This window comes from Brienomyrus brachyistius, chromosome 1 (genome assembly GCF_023856365.1).
Source record: "Brienomyrus brachyistius isolate T26 chromosome 1, BBRACH_0.4, whole genome shotgun sequence".
In the NCBI taxonomy this organism is placed as follows: Eukaryota; Metazoa; Chordata; class Actinopteri; order Osteoglossiformes; family Mormyridae; genus Brienomyrus; species Brienomyrus brachyistius.
The window spans coordinates 49,325,326-49,343,870 of NC_064533.1; the positions used below are offsets into that span (position 1 = coordinate 49,325,326).

The window sequence follows — 18,545 nt, forward strand, 5'->3', positions numbered from 1 at the left end:
AAGCATAGATCTGAATCGACAAGAACGCCAAGATTTCTAACTACCATGTTAGGTTGTGTAGGAAGGTTACCAACGTTGAGGTGGTGGAACTTATTTCTAGCAGCCTTGGGACCAATTACCAGAACTTCTGTTTTTTCTGTGTTTAACATAAGGAAATTTTTTGCCATCCAGCACTGGATATCTAATAGACAGAACTATACAAAATATAAGAACTATACAAACGAGAGGAGGCCATTCTGCCCATCAAGCTCGCTTGGGGAGAACTAAACTAATAGCTCAGAGTCGTTAAAATCTTATCTAGCTCTGATTTAAAGGAACCCAAGGATTCAGCTTGCACTAGTTCGTGTATTTAAACTAATGCTGAAGTAACTATTTGGTTGAACAGCATCCAAACCTGTTAGAATCTTATATACCTGGATCATGTCCCCCCTCAGTCTCCTTTGCTTGAGACTGAACAGATTTAGCTCAAGTAACTGTTCCTCGTATGACATTCCTCTAAGACCAGGAATCATTTTTGTGGCCCTACGCTGCACCTTTTCTAAGGCCACAATGTCCTTTTTAAGATATGGTGACCAAACCTGCACACAATATTCTAGGTGAGGTCTCACCAAGGAATTGTATAATCTTAGCATTACCTCCCTTGACTTAAACTCCACACACCTGGAGATATACCCCAACATCCTATTGGCCTTTTTTATTGCTTCCCCACACTGGCGAGAATGGGACATGGAAGCATCAACATACACACCAAGGTATTTCTCATGATCAGCTACCTTTATTTCAGTGACACCCATGAAATACCTGTACTTTATATTTCTGCTCCCTAGATGGAGTACCTTACATTTATCGACGTTAAATTTCATCTGCCAGGTATCGGCCCAGTCACTAATTAAATCAAGATCCCGCTGTAGCTGCTGAGCCGCTAATTCAGTATCTGCTACACCACCCACCTTGGTGTCATCTGCAAATTTCACCAGTTTACTGTATATATTGGTATCCATATCATTTATGTAAATTAGGAACAATAGTGGTCCTAAAATCGAACCCTGCGGTACCCCACTATGAACGCAGGCCCACTGTGACATTGTGCCTCTTATAACTACTCGCTGTTTCCTATCTGTTAACCAGTTATCAATCCAGGTCGCTATGGTACCTAAAATACCTGTCGCTTTGAGTTTAAGTAGGAGCCTCTTGTGGGGGACAACATCAAAAGCCTTTTGGAAATCTAAGTAGATGACATCATAGGCCTTCTTATCATCAACTTCCCGAGTAGCTTCCTCAAAAAACTCCAACAGATTTGTTAAACAGGATCTACCTCTCCTAAATCCATGCTGGCTATCCCGCAAAATGTTATTGGAGTCCAGGTAATCTACCATTTTCTCTTTGATTATAGCCTCCATAACTTTACCAGTTATACAAGTTAGACTGATTGGCCTATAGTTAGACAAATTATTTCTATCCCCTTTTTTGAAAATGGGCGTTATGAAGGCGTGCTTCCAATCAGAAGGTACCACACCTTCAGATAAGGATTTTTGAAACAGTAAAGTTAAGGGTCGGCAAATAATATCCCTCATCTCTTTTAACACTATAGGTAAGATGCCATCAGGGGCCTGTGATTTATTTATTTTGAGCTTAGCTAGGCTTTGCAAAACACCTGATTCAGTTATATATATATTCGCTATAGACGATGCTGGATAGGTAATAACTGGTAAATTACTAAGGTCCTCAACAGTGAATACCCGTGCAAAACTATCATTGAACTCATTTACTATATCAATGTCGTTTACTATTATAAGACCCTTACTATCCTGCAGATTAGTAATTTCAGGTTTTAGAGCTCTTTTAGAGTTAAAATACTGGAAGAAACTTTTAACGTCATCCTTAGCTTCCAATGCAACCATCCTTTCGACATTTCTTTTAGCTCATCTAATATTTTTTAACTCAGCCTGTAGACTTAGATATTCCTGCTTAATTCTGTCATCATCAGTTATTTTCCATTGCTGGAACAAAGCCCCTTTTCCTCCTTACTTTATACTTTATTTCCCTAGTAAACCACCTAGGTTGCAATTTCCTAGATTTATTCTTGCTGGAAACAGGTATGAAGTCCTCTTGCACTTGCAATAATGTGCTTTTAAAAAATTCCCAGGCCTCTTCAACAGTTTTGTTATTTAACTCCATCCAGTTCACAGTTTCTAGTTTTAGTCTCATACACTTAAAGTCAGCCTTCCTAACATTATATATTTTTGATTTGGACTTAGCTCTTCGAACACTAAACTTAACCTCAAATTTGACCATGTTATGATCGCTACTGTCAAGTGGTTCTAAAACGTCTAATTTACCAATCCTGTCCTGGTTATTAGAGAGAACAAGATCAAGAATGGCATCTCCCCTGGTAGGGGTGTTAACAAACTGAGTAAAAAAAACAATCCTGTACTAATTCCACCATCTCCAGTTCATTTTCTGAAGAGCCAGTGACAATGTCCCACTGCATTCCTGGTAGATTAAAATCACCCATAACTACCGCATCGTTTTTATTGCTCATCGTCCTAATATCACTGTATAACAATCTGCTTTCCTCAGCAGCTATATTAGGTGTTCTGTAACAAACACCGACAATTAGGCTATTTGAGTTTTTAGCATCTAATTTTACCCATATTGCTTCCGTAGTTTTATTTATATCAGTAAGTTCCCTTGCCTGCAAGTTTTCCTTTACATATACTGCAACACCACCTCCCTTTTTTCCTATACGATCCTTACGGAACAACGTGTAAACATCCATATTATATTCTTGTCCATCCTTTTCACTCAACCACGTTTCAGTTATTCCTATAATATCATAAGAGTCCGATGAGATAAAAGCCTCTAAATCATGAAATTTATTCCTAATACTCCTGGCGTTTAAATACAGATAACAAAGGGTAGGCCTATTACGGTGCCCACTTACAATATGACTATGAACTTAGCCTGACTTGCACGTGGCACGGGGAGTATTTCAGAGAATACCACCGTGGACGTTCTGCTTCTAAGCTTATTGGCGACTTCTATAAATTTATCCTGCAGAACAGCCCTTCTACCCTTGCCTATGTCATTGGTGCCAACATGCACCACGACAACTGGATCCACCCCAGCTGGGGCCAAAAGCTTATCCACACGATCTGGAAGGTCTCCTACCTGGGCACCAGGCAGGCAAGACACCGTACGGGACCCTCTATCACGCGTGCACACATAACTGGATGTTTGAGACCGGCATGCATTCCAGCCTGCACTATTTATTTAAAAACTATTTGGCAAAGGCGGTAGTTGGGAGGTTTTACATTAAATAAATACCTGGCAAATGATTGAATTGATGGAAGTAAAAAAATAACACCATGCAAAAACAAAATAACACCATGTGAAAATAAAGTAACACCATGTCTTTATGTTAAAACCAAGCACACCATTGTTTTTCTTGTGAAATTCCCAATAAGTTTGATGTGTCACATAACCCTCTTCCTATTGAAAAAACAAAAGTTGGATCCAAAATGGCCGACTTCAAAATGGCCACCATGGTCACCACCCATCTGGAAAAGTTTTCCCCCTCACATATACTAATGTGCCACAAACAGGAAGTTAATATCACCAACCATTCCCATTTTATTAAGGTGTATCCATATAAATGGCCCACCCTGTAGTATTTTGCAAGATGTTATGTTTCTTTTTTTAGAAAAGTATATCTTACAAAAAGTACATTTTGGGGGGCAGTGTATGGCTCAGTGGGCTAAGCCTGTGTGCTTATAATCAAGAAAATCAGCAATTAAAACCCAACCTTGCCACATCTGCAGGTCCTTGAGCAAGGCCCTTAACCCCCAGCTCCCTGGGTGCCCCAACAGGTGGCTGCCCTTCACAGACAACTTACTCTACAAAAAAAGAGCAAGTAGCAAGTTGAGGGAGGTGTAAAAAGACAATTTCCCCACAGGGACCAATAACAGTATCAATTGCTATTATGAAACACTGATTTTCACAACATGGTGGAATAATGTCAAAAATCACAGACTAGTCAATATCCAGCAAATTTTGTAATCACCATTGTATGTAACTGTATTGAAGTCATTCACAAATTCCCTTTAGTTTAATAAATAGAAAACCTTTACTTAAGTATGTTTCTGTTCAATTGTCCAAAAAGCTATGGTCATGAATATAAATGAGATTCACCTGGGGAACTCCCCCTATCCAAATCAGCACGACAACGGTCCTGTTTAGTGCTGAAAGTCAGTGTAAAATAAGAGAAAAAAAACATATATCATTTGTAGTTTTAATTCTTGTTGAAAGCAATAGGAATGGTAAGGGTGGCAGAATGAGGAATTCAAGAACTAAACTCACTACGGTCTGTATGGCCAGAACGTTTATTAAATGAGGCGGTTAAAATAGCAGAAATGATGGTGTAATCTGGGTATGGGAACCGGGAAATATAGCAGAACCAGAACAGGCCATTCTGTAAACCCACCCTTTAGATCAAAAAGGAGAAGCAGTGTGTGCGTAATGGTAAGTTTGTCATGCAGCTTGTATAATACAAACCTTAAACATTATATCATTAAATATGGTTTTTAAATAAGGCTTTACATTTTTAGCACAATATTTTAATGATCTATTATGTATTTGTTTTTCATATTTTTTTTGCACTTTTTGAGGTACAATTTGGTGTCTGTATTAAAGATGTTTATAATGGTGTGAAGTATAGAATTATACATATAAAATATGTATATTGGGGTAGATAGCATAGAGAAAGAGACCTGTTGCTATTGCAACAAACTTTTTATTTTTCATGGGGTTTTAATTTTAAGTTACACCAACTGAATTGTTTTGGCACCCACACCCTCCACACAAAACACCAAAACTGTGATTTGTGCATCCCTGCAATGTGATTCAAATATCTGGCTATTTTGACCTTGTGGGGACACTTTTTTGTTTGTTTTCGGTCATTGCAAAGGGAAATTCAATAAAAAATCTGTTAATTGAAAAAAAAATAATTTAAAAGCCAAAATTTTAGTTACTTACGGTTGAGGTTGTCATAGTTGGGATTAGGTTTATGCTCAGAGAAATGGCGAGTCCCTACAAAGATTATATATATGTGTGTGTGTGTGTTGCGCCCAGGCATGTGAGTAAAGAAATATCATAGCCTTCATCATGGCCAGATTAAGGATATTTAACATATTTCCTTTACTCCTGCTGTACCACATAACTGTTCATAAAGTTTTTTTCACAGATAACGGAGCAGCGATGATTTAATGTTTTTCCAGCTGGTATGCTGCCTGCCAGTTCACACGCACGCCTGCCGCATTGCTCTTGCCAACGAGCATAAATTTCAAATGCTGTCAATGGAAGTGCTGATGCGAGCTAGCAACTCCCACAACGACAATAAACATGTCTAACTAAAGGCACCCAACTCGGAGGAGAAGTTCTCGGTCGCAGATTTTTTTTTATCCAGTCGTATATAGCTTCGATTTTTTTCCCCCGAAAAAAAAAATGACCGAAGTCCAGGCCTCGGTGACGTCATAGCTGGCTACGAGTCTGCGCCCTGAAAATCACGTTTTTAACGTGCACGTTGGCCATCTAGTGGTTACTTCTTATTGCGGCTGTTGTAAATTTAATTCATAGGCATATTACAAACAATCCATACATGTTTTTGCTTCCGTGTAGCGCAGTGCGCGTGTTTTAGTAAAAGGTTACAGGACCAGGTTAAAGACAACCTTGCATTGTATTTCACTTTCTCGATATAATTATTTCGGTGACGATTCCTTAAAGAATGTTAATCTCACTGAATGCATAGGTATCCACAAATCCAGAGACTTAATCTGAACTGGTTTGCAAAAAGAATTCAAAACAGCACATGTATGTACATTTGTAGGATATTTCATTGCAATCGCATATCCCAAAGACGGATCTTTTCCCTCGGCAACTTATAACAGTCACACCACACTTCACCACTACCACCCCCCCCCCACCCCCCAGTGACAATACCAAACAATGTATTCCATTACAACGCCACCCTAAGCATTGTGAATGATTCATTGTTCATGAAGTTTTAATCCATAACTAGGAATGAATAAAATGATTATTGTCTTGGGGCAACTGACCAATGAATTTTCTGTCTGAGCGGGTATAGTCAGTACTGCCTTGTTACTAATGGGTCATGCTCTGTGACCATCGCTTAGGGTTTACTAGCTTTTTCATGCATGCATTATTTATTCAAAGGATATTGTTGTGCCAAACTAAAATCATTCCAAAAAAACATCACCCTTAGAATGCATTGTACATTGTGGCATGCATCCAAGCCACAATTTAAGGAAAATGAAGTGTAACAGCGTGACACCAACCTGAGAGCAGACGGACACACCCCTAACTGTGCACACCCAGGGTGCCCTGTCTTCTGCCCCTCCGGGAGCTCAGGGTTGACATGATGGTGAGGTATGCAGACAAGACGGTTAAGCAGGATTCAAGTGCTTTGGATGACCTAGCGTGACTCAAAACAGGCTTAGGAGAACTACAAGAAGAATGTGAAACATTAAGCGAAACCAAACCACAAAATCCTAAACCAAGAGGTCAGACCGCCTAGGCTGAGCCAAGATGCATCGATCAGAGGGACCTTCCAACGATTGATTCGTTGACTAATAGATTTATTGATTAAGTGCAGTTGAGAATGATTTCTGAGTGAACCCACTTGGAGGTGTGTTTCTTGGACACCATACATTTATAAATCACTCCAACAATGTTACATCTCATAACACTTGTGCCTTATTACACAAATACATATTGTGTGTGGGGCGGCATGGTGGTGCAGTGGTTAGCACTGTTGCCTCACACCTCTAGGACCCGAGTCTCCGCCTGAGTCACATGTGTGCAGAGTTTGCATGTTCTCCCCATGTCGTCGTGGGGTTTCCTCCGGGTACTCCAGTTTCCCCCCACAGTCCAAAAACATGCTGAGGCTGATTGGAGTTACTAAATTGCCCATAGGTGTGTATGTGTGAGTGAATGGTGTGTGAGTGTGCCCTGCGATGGGCTGGCCCCCCATCCTGGGTTGTTCCCTGCCTCATGCCCATTGCTTCCGGGATAGGCTCCGGACCCCCCGCGACCCAGTAGGATAAGCGGTTTGGAAAATGGATGGATGGATATTGTGTGTATAGAAACATATTCTATACTCTTTGCGTATCTGCCTAGTATATGGTATATTACATAAAACATCTTAAGACATCTACGTTTTATGTTGCATATTCTAAATGCTGCTCTAATACATGTTCATATACTGTAAGTATATTGTATATATCACTATATATCATATGTTTTTGTACCTAGAGTTATTTGTATGCTATATTTGTTTGTTCTGTAATGATATAGGTTTTATATAACGGGCAAATCAGCAAAAAAGACCAGAGTGCGGAAAATATCAGTCTTACTCACTAACAAAACTAAAAACATACTTACGAAATACCGAAACCAAGGTGTTTCTTCTTATACACCTTTGTGGAGAACATCTGTGCAACCAAGCTTTAGGATTATAGTCCATGTAAACGGGTGTTTATTCTATTAAACAAAAATTATTTCGCCTCAAAGACAGAAAAGCACAAAAAAATAACCCTACAATGTGCTGTACATAGAGTCTCACCATTATGTTATAAAAGAAAATGTCTCTATTCTGGGTCTGGGGTTTTGCCTTTTACTGAATGACACAGCTGCAATTTTCACAACATAATTTCTCATGTTATAGATTCTTGAAGCGAAGAACATTAACCATGCAGTTATGCAGGTGAGGAAGAACCACACACAGTTATTAATACACAGTTATTAATAATAATTAATAGATGTCATTGAGTCAATGTCAACTCCTGGTAACTAAGTCTATATTTGCCATATTTCTCCAGAATATCTTTTGTCTGGGTCTTCGGACTTACCAGTTATAGAAATTCGTTAACAGGGGATCAGACTATGGTAGCAACTTGATACATCAATGCAGTTGATATTCTTTTATCCACACAGGCAGTCTCATCAAACACCCTTCTGTCGTGTCTGTTGGCTACTGCAGCCTTGGTCGCATTAGGCTGGTACATGAAGGACTCTCTGAAAATTGACAATATCGAGGATAAGTATGTCTTTGTGACCGGCTGCGACAGTGGCTTTGGCAATCTGCTCGCCCGGCAGCTCGATCGGAAAGGTTACAACGTGGTCGCTGCATGCCTGACGGAAAAGGGCTCGTCGGATCTACAGGCCTCCGCTAGCTCCAGACTGAAGACCATTCTGCTCAATGTCACAGACAGCGCCTCCATTGACAAGGCTGTGGAGCTGGTGCGTGCCGAGGTCGGGGAGAGAGGTGAGGCAAGTAGAAGTGTGAGAGATAGAGGTGCCAGTTAGAGTCAGGCACTGTGAGAGATAGAGGTGCCAGTTAGAGTCAGGCACTGTGAGAGATAGAGGTGCCAGTTAGAGTCAGGCACTGTGAGAGATAAGACAGATTTCAAAGACTGACAACTCTACGTTGTTTTAAAATGATCATAGTTATCTTTCACCTATTAGATGCGTTTTTAAACAAATCCGTAACTCTGCAAGACAAAGGTATATTTACAAAGGTATCTATAGCTGTTGCCTGGGTGAGATACAAAGTTAAGAAATCATTACTTTAATTGTGCTAATTACATATTTGAACGTAATTAATGTAGGTTGTCTAATTAATTCAGGTCTTTGGGGTTTGGTGAACAATGCTGGGAGGTCCATACCCATCGGTACTGCAGACTGGATGCAGATGGAAGACTTTAAAAAGGTCCTGGATGTGAACCTCGTAGGGTTGATCGAGGTCACCCTCAAACTCCTTCCGCTGGTGAAGAAGGCCCGAGGCAGAGTGGTTAACATGTCTAGTGTCCTTGGGAGACTGGCTATAGTTGGGGGGGGCTACAGTGTGTCCAAATGGGGCGTGGAGGCCTTCTCAGACAACCTGAGGTGGGTCAGTTTCCTTCCCTTTACCATTCTTATGGTGTGTTACGCTGTAATTAATGACCTTACTTCTACAACCTAAGGAAACATTTCAAATAAATGTGAAATACTTTCCCATTTTGTTTATTAACGCAGTATCATGATGGATATTGCAGCCTCATAACGTCCAGGGCTGGGGTTTTGATTCCTGTTCCTGTATCTGTGAGCCTGGATTTTGTATATTCCTTCCCTGTGTTCCTGGGAGAGGCTGCAGGTTCAGTGCAACCCCATACTGGATAAAGTGTTATGGAAGCCCCATCCATTAACTGCTTATCCAGTACATGGCCACAAGGGGGGGATGTGGAGCCTGTCTCATGGAGCAGACGCTTGTGGCCTGGGGTACAACATGGAAGGGATACTAATCTGTTGCAGGGATTACGGAAACTACAAATGGAAATTGTATAGTCAATTTAATATTTACATCCTTAAGAATTATTAGACCTACAGCTAATTAATACCATGCTATGATATCCATTTCCTAGAAATTTCCTTTGGAAGTTTCAGCTTTTATGTACACTTATAATGGAACTAGTTTTAATATATTATATTCAGTGTCCATTTTGATATTTATACTCGCAATTATTTTTTTACTTTTAATGCAATATTTCAATATATGTATTTCTCATACCCAGGAGGGACATGCGGTTTTTTGGGGTGAAAGTCAGCATCATTGAACCTGGCTATTTTAAAACGGGGGCAACTGATATGGATGCGATTGAGGCAGATCTTTGGCGAATGTGGAACCAGCTACCAGCAGAGGTCAAGTCTTCGTATGGCGACCGCTTTATGGAAAAATGTGAGATAACACTCTTTCCTTGTGATAGACGTTATCTTGAGAATTCTTTCAGTTGTAAACTGGACCAGTGAGGTACAGTTGGTCCAAATAGGTTATGGAGAACGGTGGAAATATTTTTCTTGGTATCTTTCACCCAGCAACTATTTAAAAGGTTATTTTTCTGTTATTATTGTACAGTGCTGAAAATTTCAGACATATATATACACTGTAGATCTCCTTTCCTGACTAAACATGAACTTTAACACTATCACTAATTGTTAGAATTTTAGTGTTTGAAAACTTGCAGTACTAACGTGCTTTGGATTAACAAAATTGCACCGTTGCCCCAAATTAATTTCGGCAGTTAAGAATGATGAATTTTGTATGACGCAACACTTCCTTTTACTACTGAGCCAAGCATGTGACGTTTGCATCACTCCAGATTTGCAAATACAGCGTTATCGCATGGACATGCTATGCAGCACAGATCTCTCCAAGGTGACTTGGTGCATGGAGCATGTCCTGACAGCCCGACACCCCAGGACACGCTACGCCGCTGGCTGGGATGCTAAGATCATATGGATTCCTCTCTCCTACCTCCCTTCATCCATAACAAGCTTCACCTTGAACATTCTCCTCTCACCCCATTTCAGAAAATGAGCAACGGTCCCATTGGCTATGCTGATCAGTGTTCTTCAAAAGTGTTCTTGTCTTAACGTGCTGTAGCTTAATGCGTGTATTTCCTCCACGGATTTCATTCATGAAAGTGGATAAAAATGAGAATTAAAAACAAATATATAATCTTCGGCATAAAATAAATTAATTGCGGGTATAAATAAATAAATCCTTCCCATAGATAAATAAATAAATCTGAGAATTTTATTTACGCCAAAGATGTATGTATTTACGTCCTCGTTTATTTATTTCCAGATTTGTTGAAGTATGAGGCACCTAGTGTTCAATCTGTTCAGCTACTTCCCAATGCACCTTGTGGAAGCCATTGTGCGACTAGAGACAAGTTAAGACAACTAGTTAATCTCTTACTATTGCTTCTGCCTGGTTTACCTGTCTGACCAATAGTGATTTAGAATGGTGTTAGGGCTGCCCACCTCCTTAACATATTTATCTATAAATAAATAAATCAGGAAATTAAAAAATACATAGTTAACCTATTATTCATTCATTTATTATATAAATGAATTTATTATTCATTTATTTATTTTAAGTGACGTTTCCTCTTCCATAAAGACGAAATAATAGCGATTCTATTTTGAGTGACCATTTCACACCCTTAGATTAATTGTGTAGATGTTTAACTCAGTTTAACGTTATCCCCAATAAAGTGTAGCACATAACAATGGTTATCGTAAGTTTTTCCTGATAAACAAGTAACATTTCTTTAATGGGGTTGACGCTAAGCTACCTGCTGTATTATATTTTGGGAAATAAATCCAGTATTGCTCCCAGCTCCCCCTACTGGCCAAACAGTGCTAGACCCTGAGACCAGGGCAACATTCAGGAGATTCAATGATAAAATAAGAAATTTATTAGATTTTTCTCAGCAGCATAATTGTGTCTTCCAGTTCCTGGTCTCTGCCTACAAAGACATTTTAACTTTTCATACAAACTCTTGCCATTAATATACAAAAACGACCATTGCAGCATGGTAGGCTGTAGTATCCAGTGTACATACATGGGCTGTGTCTGAATATGGGCTACAGTAAAGCATGTAAATTGCTTACTTTCGACAATATAGCAACTACAAGGATAAAACTCTTGCTTAGTTGAACATACAGGAAAATGAAATGTTCAAGTTTTGTTCTAAGTAACTTTTTAATGAAATCATTAAACATGTGTTCATTCTGCAAGATAAAAGTTACCTGTTCAGCTTTCTAAGATTTTATTACTTATTTATGCAGGCTCTCCAGCTATACTTTTGGCTGATCTGAAGAGGATGTTTAATTTTCGGTTCATTATATCTACACAGTTGAGTATCACAGTTCAATAATATCCTTTAACTTGTATTATTTTTTGAAGACGATTACTTTAAACGGCTTCAGAGTACTGTTCAATGGAGTCTAAAACGGATATGATTGCATTTTAAAATATTGCATATAAGAGGAAGGAAAGGAACTTTAAAATATTTGGCTGTGCATGGTCAATATGAAATGACAGGAACACCCTTAATCTATCCTCAGGAAATTTCTATGATAAGAATCAAGAATCTAACAATGAAAATATCTTTGTTTTGTTTTTTTGTCTTGTTTTCAGCCCAGTAATGAGGTATATAAACATGCAGGATGAAATGCATGCGTTCATCTGTTCATGTCTGAAGTATGACCTTTGTTAAATAATATCTGTATGTTTATATCTGCAATGCACTTCAGTCAAAAGTGACATCCTGTTCACGTATATCTATGAATAAGATCATCTATTCCAAAATAGGTTATTTTCAGAGAATATTATTGACATAATCTTTCACAAATTTACAAATATACAGCATATTTATAACTGCTATCAGCCAGTTCAGTGCAAAGATATACATATAGTACATTGTAATAAAAAAATCAACATGAGAATTGGAATAAGAAACAAATGGCATAGTCAGCTGAGACCTCTGCAGTTCAGGCTATAGGAACTTTCATCGATTTTCCAAACAATCTTAGTTTCGTTCACAGGCTGCATATAAAAATAGATTCTGTGCAAAGGAGACTGTGTCCTTGGTTGGGAATTTGTGACCAGAGCGCATTACACATCACTGTCCTCCTTCACCAGAGTGGCTGTGTCTCCGAAGGTGTCCTCCGTAGGCGCGTATGCATTGGCTCGCTCCTTTTTCGGAGCTCTGACGGGCGGGGCGAAGGGTGAGACCGGCTCGGAGCTGCCACCCTCTCCGCTTTCCACCACACGCTCCTCTTGCATCTAAAAAGGGACGAACGCAGCGCCAGGTCAGGTTCAAGCAAGTAATCCTCCAAAATAATCTTGGGAAAATATTCCGCATTTACAAACATACGAATGAGGCGACAGCCCCACAACGTTTGCCAACCCAAGAGTAAGTAACAGAACCAGAGACTGCAGGCCTTTCCACGAGATTTTAGCGTAAAAGAAAATAAAGCCGTTGGTTCATAACATAGAGAGTAATGGGCTTGTCTTGCCTCTGAGTATGTAGGATTTTCGAAAGTGGTGCCAGGTTTCAGTTTCCTCTTAAATAAGCTCCACCTGGATTCCTGCAACACAGACAAACAAAATCTTATCGAATTCTGTTAACATTCTACCCAACAAAGATTTCAATCTTCAAATCGAATCAAGGTTTTACTTAACCAAATACACAGACATGTTCAGTACCATGTGTAGTGAAATGCTTCTTTGCCTAATTCTAAGACATTTAAAAAGTAGCCTAAGTATAAAAGGGATAAAACATTAAACACAGACGATAGTCATAAATAACCGTAAACTGAAATTAGCAGAAAGGTCACACGTGGTAGGTCAAGTGTCAAAAGAACAAAAACGTCAGTATTTACATATGTGAAGTGTACCATGAGAGTACGTATGGAAGCTGGACATTTATATACACTTAGAGTAGACTGTAGCGGAACTTCAGTTAATGCGTTAGACTGGGTGAGGTAGGGTTAGGGTTCGGTTGACTGTCCCTACAGGAACACATTCTGTGCTGGTCGATGGAGTCTCCACTGCGACGGCAGGCTGCTCCAAGCAGTAGGTCGGGTTCTCATAATTGTTCTTCGCCGGGTCCCCACTCACATTAACGGTGACCTGCGTGTGCCGCAGAACATGGCGGTTTCAGTCAGTGCCCAAGTGATTATTAACTGAAGGCGCCGAATGGCCTTCGACATGTGAATGCGTCAGATGGAAAGCAGGGTGCATTACGTACCTGCGTGGCGTGGATCACGGCGGGGTCGCCCGTGGCGTTAGCGGCTGTGGAGTAAAGCGGGTTCTCGAACGTGACAGGCTGCTTGCCCCCTCCCACTGCGAAGTTCTCATCCTGTTGGAGACCAGAGAAGGTCAGCAATATTTAATTTGGCTTCATTCATCCCCTTATAAATAGCACTTTGCCTTTATATTAAGTCATACCCTCCTAATATCAAACTCCCTCCTACACCATTGCATCTAATCAGAGGAGAATCATCCATCTCTCACTATTCACCCTCATTATTCATTACTCACCCAGTCACTCACTCACTTATTCAATCAATCAGTGAAGTAAAGCATATGCAAGTAGACCAGCCAAAAATACACGTTTTAAACATGTCTTATCCAGCATTTTGCATAGTCTGTCCTCCTGAAGGGTGATCATAAGGTTTCTGCTTGGCGAGTGAGAGTCTGGATGCCACATGTGAAACCTGCACCCTTTGACTCCTCGGTCAAAATCTGCCAGACTCTGCAAGACTGCAGGGTATGAGGTTACTGATTGTGAGAGAATCTGGAATTTGAGTTTGGACTGTTTAACATTCAGCATGAAGGTTCTCGAGGTGAGAAATACCATTTATATATTACTCCTGTTAATGCTAAAACGTGTTTTAAAGTCAGCTAGGGGTGCGGAGGTAATTTACTGCAGGCCGTTGTCAAAGTGCTGATGCCGCAGGGAGCAGGACAGTCACGGGACGGTTGCTTACCAGTTGCATGGCTCTGTCAATGGCCGAGACTGCCACGGCTGGGGGGTCCAGGTCCATGGTGACGTCATCGCCGGAGCGGAATGTCACGCCGTTTCCGGCATCGCTGGACTTGACCAAGCTGCTCAGACTGCCGGTGAGAATTATGTGAAACTGGGTAAATAATCCCCCGTGGAACCCCAAGTCCCACAGTAAGAACCACAGGATCTGAACAGTGCTGAAGAACCTGTCTATTACCCTTTCTCTCCTGCGTGATATGTGTGCGCGGAGCATTTCTGCCTCACAATGATCTTGCTCTTATTTCTGGTCAAGCAGTGGAAGCTCAGCCTAACAGCACTTGCATCTAAGTTGGCTCATGGTGAGAGATGTATGTCTGTTTTGCATTAATTGCCTCACTTGTAGGTTGAACATCTCAAGAATTTAAGACAAATAAATGTGAATGTGAACGGTATACAGTTTTGGGACTTGTTAAAAGTGGTGAAGCCTAAAGGACAATGAGGAACCACAGTATCCATAGTATTTCATTAAATCGTACTTCGGTTTACCACGGTGTCATAATCCTTTAATGGAAGCATTTAAAATCATTCTTTTCACCAAATAAACACAGGAACAGGTGGAGACAGGGATCTTCGGTAAGATGAGCTGCAGCATTATTAGGGTAGGATTAGAAAACACCAAGGGCATGGACTCGCGGGCAGGATGGGGGGGGGGCAGTTTACCTGGGAAGTTTGGGCAAGGAGGGTATAAAAGAGCCAGTACGTCTGTAGTTGATGAAGATCCCAACAGCCAGGCCTCCAGTGATCAAGATGACGATTATTACCAGGAGCACAGCGACTAGCAAGGGGACGAACATTGACATGTATTTGTTAGACTTTACTTAAAATTCGACATGTATTTGTTAGACTTTACAAAAAGCTGGATTTGCAGGGGGTGCCGGCGTCTTGTCCAGGGTGTACCCAGGCTTTATGACTCAGGTTACAAACCTCTCCAACACCCTGACTTGCATAACTGGTTAAAAGAACGATGGATAGATGGATGGATGGATGGATGGATGGATGAATAACTGATTTGCACATGTAAGTTCAGGACCAACAGTTCAACATACTTCATGGACTCATGGTAGCTTATTCATTTTATTTACATGTTAGCAGGTAGCTATTACGCAGAGTAACATAACCAAAGGACAAGATAAAGTTATGATTTGCACTCATACCTATCCCTGAAGGCGCCCCACTGGACTTCCCCATCTCACAGTAGCTGCCCGCATAGCCGTACAGACACCTGTTTGTTGAAAAGGGAAACCATTCATTCACAGTTATGGATGCTTTATAGTTTGTGACATATGGATATCCTTGGGACCGACTGTTGGACTCACTTGCACTTGGGGGGCCCATCCTCTTCAGTGTAGCATGTCCCGCCGTTCATACATCGACATGGAGCGGGCATTGAAACCGGGACCTCTTTAGCTGTAGGGGTGGGAGAAAAGTTACACCAAAGTTGTCCCCAACATGGTGAAAAAAACAGGCCCTGCAAGTGGTGATTCCTGCTCTGGTAGATGTGAGGTTGCGACAATAAAGGTAACCTCTCTTACTCCATCTAACAGGAAATGTTTACCTGCATCGCACTCGCTGGGGTTGAAGCTGACGGGCAGGGAGCCTTGGGGACATGCACAGGTGTAGCCTCTTGGGCGTAGCAAGCACAGGTGACTGCAGACATCCTTGCATGGGTTAGGCACTGATAGAGGGCAGATAGTTCTTGTCATATTCTTGGAAATATACGGCAGGTGGAGAAGTGTACTACTAGAAGTTGCTACTGTGATCTCAGCGGTGATGTCATCGGTCCTCGAAGCATTTTGTACCTGAGAGGTTGTGCCTGTGCTCTTGGTAGATACGCACTTGAGTGAGCCACGGGTTGATGGTCAACACTTTCACTCTGTCACCCTTCCCAAATTTATTTGTCTTCCACACCTCTCCCCGCTCTCTCGTCGTCCAGTAGATGTGTCCCTCAAAGACGTCTAGGCTGTAGGGGTTACCGATGTCTGAAGGGAGATGGGATCACGGTGAAAACCTACGTCAATACCTATTATATGGGGACTTGAACAGCAGATCATTCCAGAATCATGTCATTAAGCCATTACCTCCTGATATTATAATCTTCCTATCTGTGCCGTCCGCCTTCATGGACTCGATGGTATTCTCCTTCGAGTCGCACCAGTATATCCGGTCCCCATTGACGTAGTCGACGGCCAGCCCAGTGGGCCAGCCCAAGTCCTCCTCCACCAGGTTCCGCCGATGTTGCCCATCCATCCAGGCCGACTCAATCTTGGGCTTAGTTCCCCAGTCTGTCCAGTACATCATTCTGTCCCAAACACAACAGTTCTTGACACTTATTACCCATACTAATAACTAATAGTAACAGCATATAATAACAACAAGCAGCACCTGGAGTATTTCATATTTGTTTATCTAATGCTGGTTTGCTGGAATAGACCGCAGAACACAGCGAAACAGGGGGGCTGGGGGCATAAAATCATGTCCACTTGTCTGGTTTGAAAAACTAAAATGCAACTTTCTGCCTCTTCAGTTTTCTTCCACACATTTTTGCATGATGCTCCTGAAAGTTACCAAGTCTTCAGTAACTGCGGTTTCTGTTATCCTATTCTGATTTACAACAGTCTGGAAAGGAAACTATAAATTGTGTAACAATATGTTTTTTATCATTGATCTCTTGTCCTTTGAGAGGTATAAAAAGTATGATTTTCATTGCTCTGCCATCAGTTGATTGATCGTGCTCAATTGTCTCATAGGAATTAGGCTAAAATGTCAGAATCCCTTTCATTCAAGAGTACAGTATTGCAGAGCACTGTATAATACTGTATAATGTACTTTATCATTACTGTATCTAATGTTGGTAATGTCTCACGGTGCGTAATTAATCTTTTGCCATATGTAAGTGCACGAAAATCATGTGATATATGGGGTCCGTGGATGGTTCACTATTATCCACGATCTCGGCTATCTGCGGTATGTCTTCAAACGCACCGCCTGAGGATAATTAATAATAATAATAATAATAATAATAACAATAATTGATACTTTTAGTGATCCTCATGGAGAAATTGTCTTTTTATGCCTCCATCAACTTGCTCTTTGCAGAGTAAACTGTCTGCGAAGGGCAGCCACCTGTTGGGGCGCCCAGGGAGCTGGGGGGTTGAGGGCCTTGCTCAAGGACCTGCAGATGTGCTCAGGCTGGGTTTGAACCGGTGACCTTCTGAAGAGGGGTGCTGTTCTAATATCAACAGGTATTTTATGTTAATCCTGCCAATTCCCTCGACTACGTACTCACCCAAGTGCTGGATTGACTACGATCGCAGCCGGCTGGTCAAGATCAGTGTGGATCAGCCATTTCCTGTACCGGCCGTCCAACTTCGCCACCTCAATCCTGTTGGTCCCCGAGTCCGCCCAGTAGATGTGTCTGCAACGTGAACGGAGGCAGTGACGCGAGTGCGGAACAACAAACGCGACGGCGAATCTGGAAGACTCCGTGCCGCAGGCCATCAGGGGTACCCGCCGATCCAGTCGACTGCGATGCTGTCAGGCTTGGAGATGTATCTCAGGTTGAGGTCGACTTCCTTCACGGGGTTGTTGCCATTGTCCATGAAGGTGGGCATGTAGGCACGTTTGATGCCGCCAAACTGGGAGCCTCGGCCCAGCACTGTCCAGTAAACGATACCTGAGGAAACAACCCTCATCTCAGCATGCAGTAGCTGCCCGCAGTACTAAGGTAACTAAAACCACAGCTGATAACATTTATCTGTATATTACTACCCCAAAGTTTAACTACCTTATTCACTGATTATTGATTTATTTTCATTAACGAAATCTAACACTGTATGGAATTTGTGAACCTGATAGTTATAAAGGAGTCAGGTGATTGCATTATAAGGTATCATTTTCACATCTGTTCATCAGGAAATAAGCTTTAAGCATAATATTTTACATTCTCAGACAATTGATCAGTCTGTCGACAATGCAATACAACCAAAATAAGGATTGGGTCTGGAAAAGAACTAGCATTCCTTTTATAGGGGGCTGACATAATCCAGGTATATAAGATTCTAACTAGTCTGGATGCTGCTCAACCAAATAGTT

General features: G+C 41.2%; 2 protein-coding genes across 3 annotated transcripts in view; one reads left to right on the forward strand and one right to left on the reverse strand.

Moving 5' to 3' along the window:
* The first annotated feature begins 4,297 nt into the window (after positions 1-4,297).
* rdh1 (retinol dehydrogenase 1) lies at positions 4,298-11,321 on the forward strand. The gene is made up of 6 exons (XM_048986921.1): positions 4,298-4,521; positions 7,742-7,780; positions 8,011-8,341; positions 8,703-8,961; positions 9,627-9,790; positions 10,212-11,321. The coding sequence occupies exons 1-6, from the start codon at positions 4,432-4,434 to the stop codon at positions 10,427-10,429; spliced, it is 1,101 nt and encodes a 366-aa protein (XP_048842878.1). The 5' UTR covers positions 4,298-4,431; the 3' UTR covers positions 10,430-11,321.
* The window catches only part of lrp2a (low density lipoprotein receptor-related protein 2a), a 62,072-nt gene continuing 54,819 nt past the window's right edge, over positions 11,293-18,545 (reverse strand). For both annotated transcript variants that reach the window (XM_048986116.1, XM_048986022.1), the window contains 13 exons: positions 17,961-18,126; positions 17,740-17,868; positions 16,532-16,752; positions 16,253-16,432; positions 16,009-16,128; positions 15,770-15,860; positions 15,608-15,675; positions 15,114-15,228; positions 14,398-14,524; positions 13,656-13,766; positions 13,421-13,537; positions 12,922-12,993; positions 11,293-12,688 (listed from right to left, as the gene is read on the reverse strand). In XM_048986116.1, coding sequence (XP_048842073.1) covers positions 12,518-12,688; positions 12,922-12,993; positions 13,421-13,537; positions 13,656-13,766; positions 14,398-14,524; positions 15,114-15,228; positions 15,608-15,675; positions 15,770-15,860; positions 16,009-16,128; positions 16,253-16,432; positions 16,532-16,752; positions 17,740-17,868; positions 17,961-18,126 — 1,688 coding nt within the window. In that variant the 3' untranslated portion in view covers positions 11,293-12,517. The remainder of the gene's footprint in view (positions 12,689-12,921; positions 12,994-13,420; positions 13,538-13,655; positions 13,767-14,397; positions 14,525-15,113; positions 15,229-15,607; positions 15,676-15,769; positions 15,861-16,008; positions 16,129-16,252; positions 16,433-16,531; positions 16,753-17,739; positions 17,869-17,960; positions 18,127-18,545) is intronic.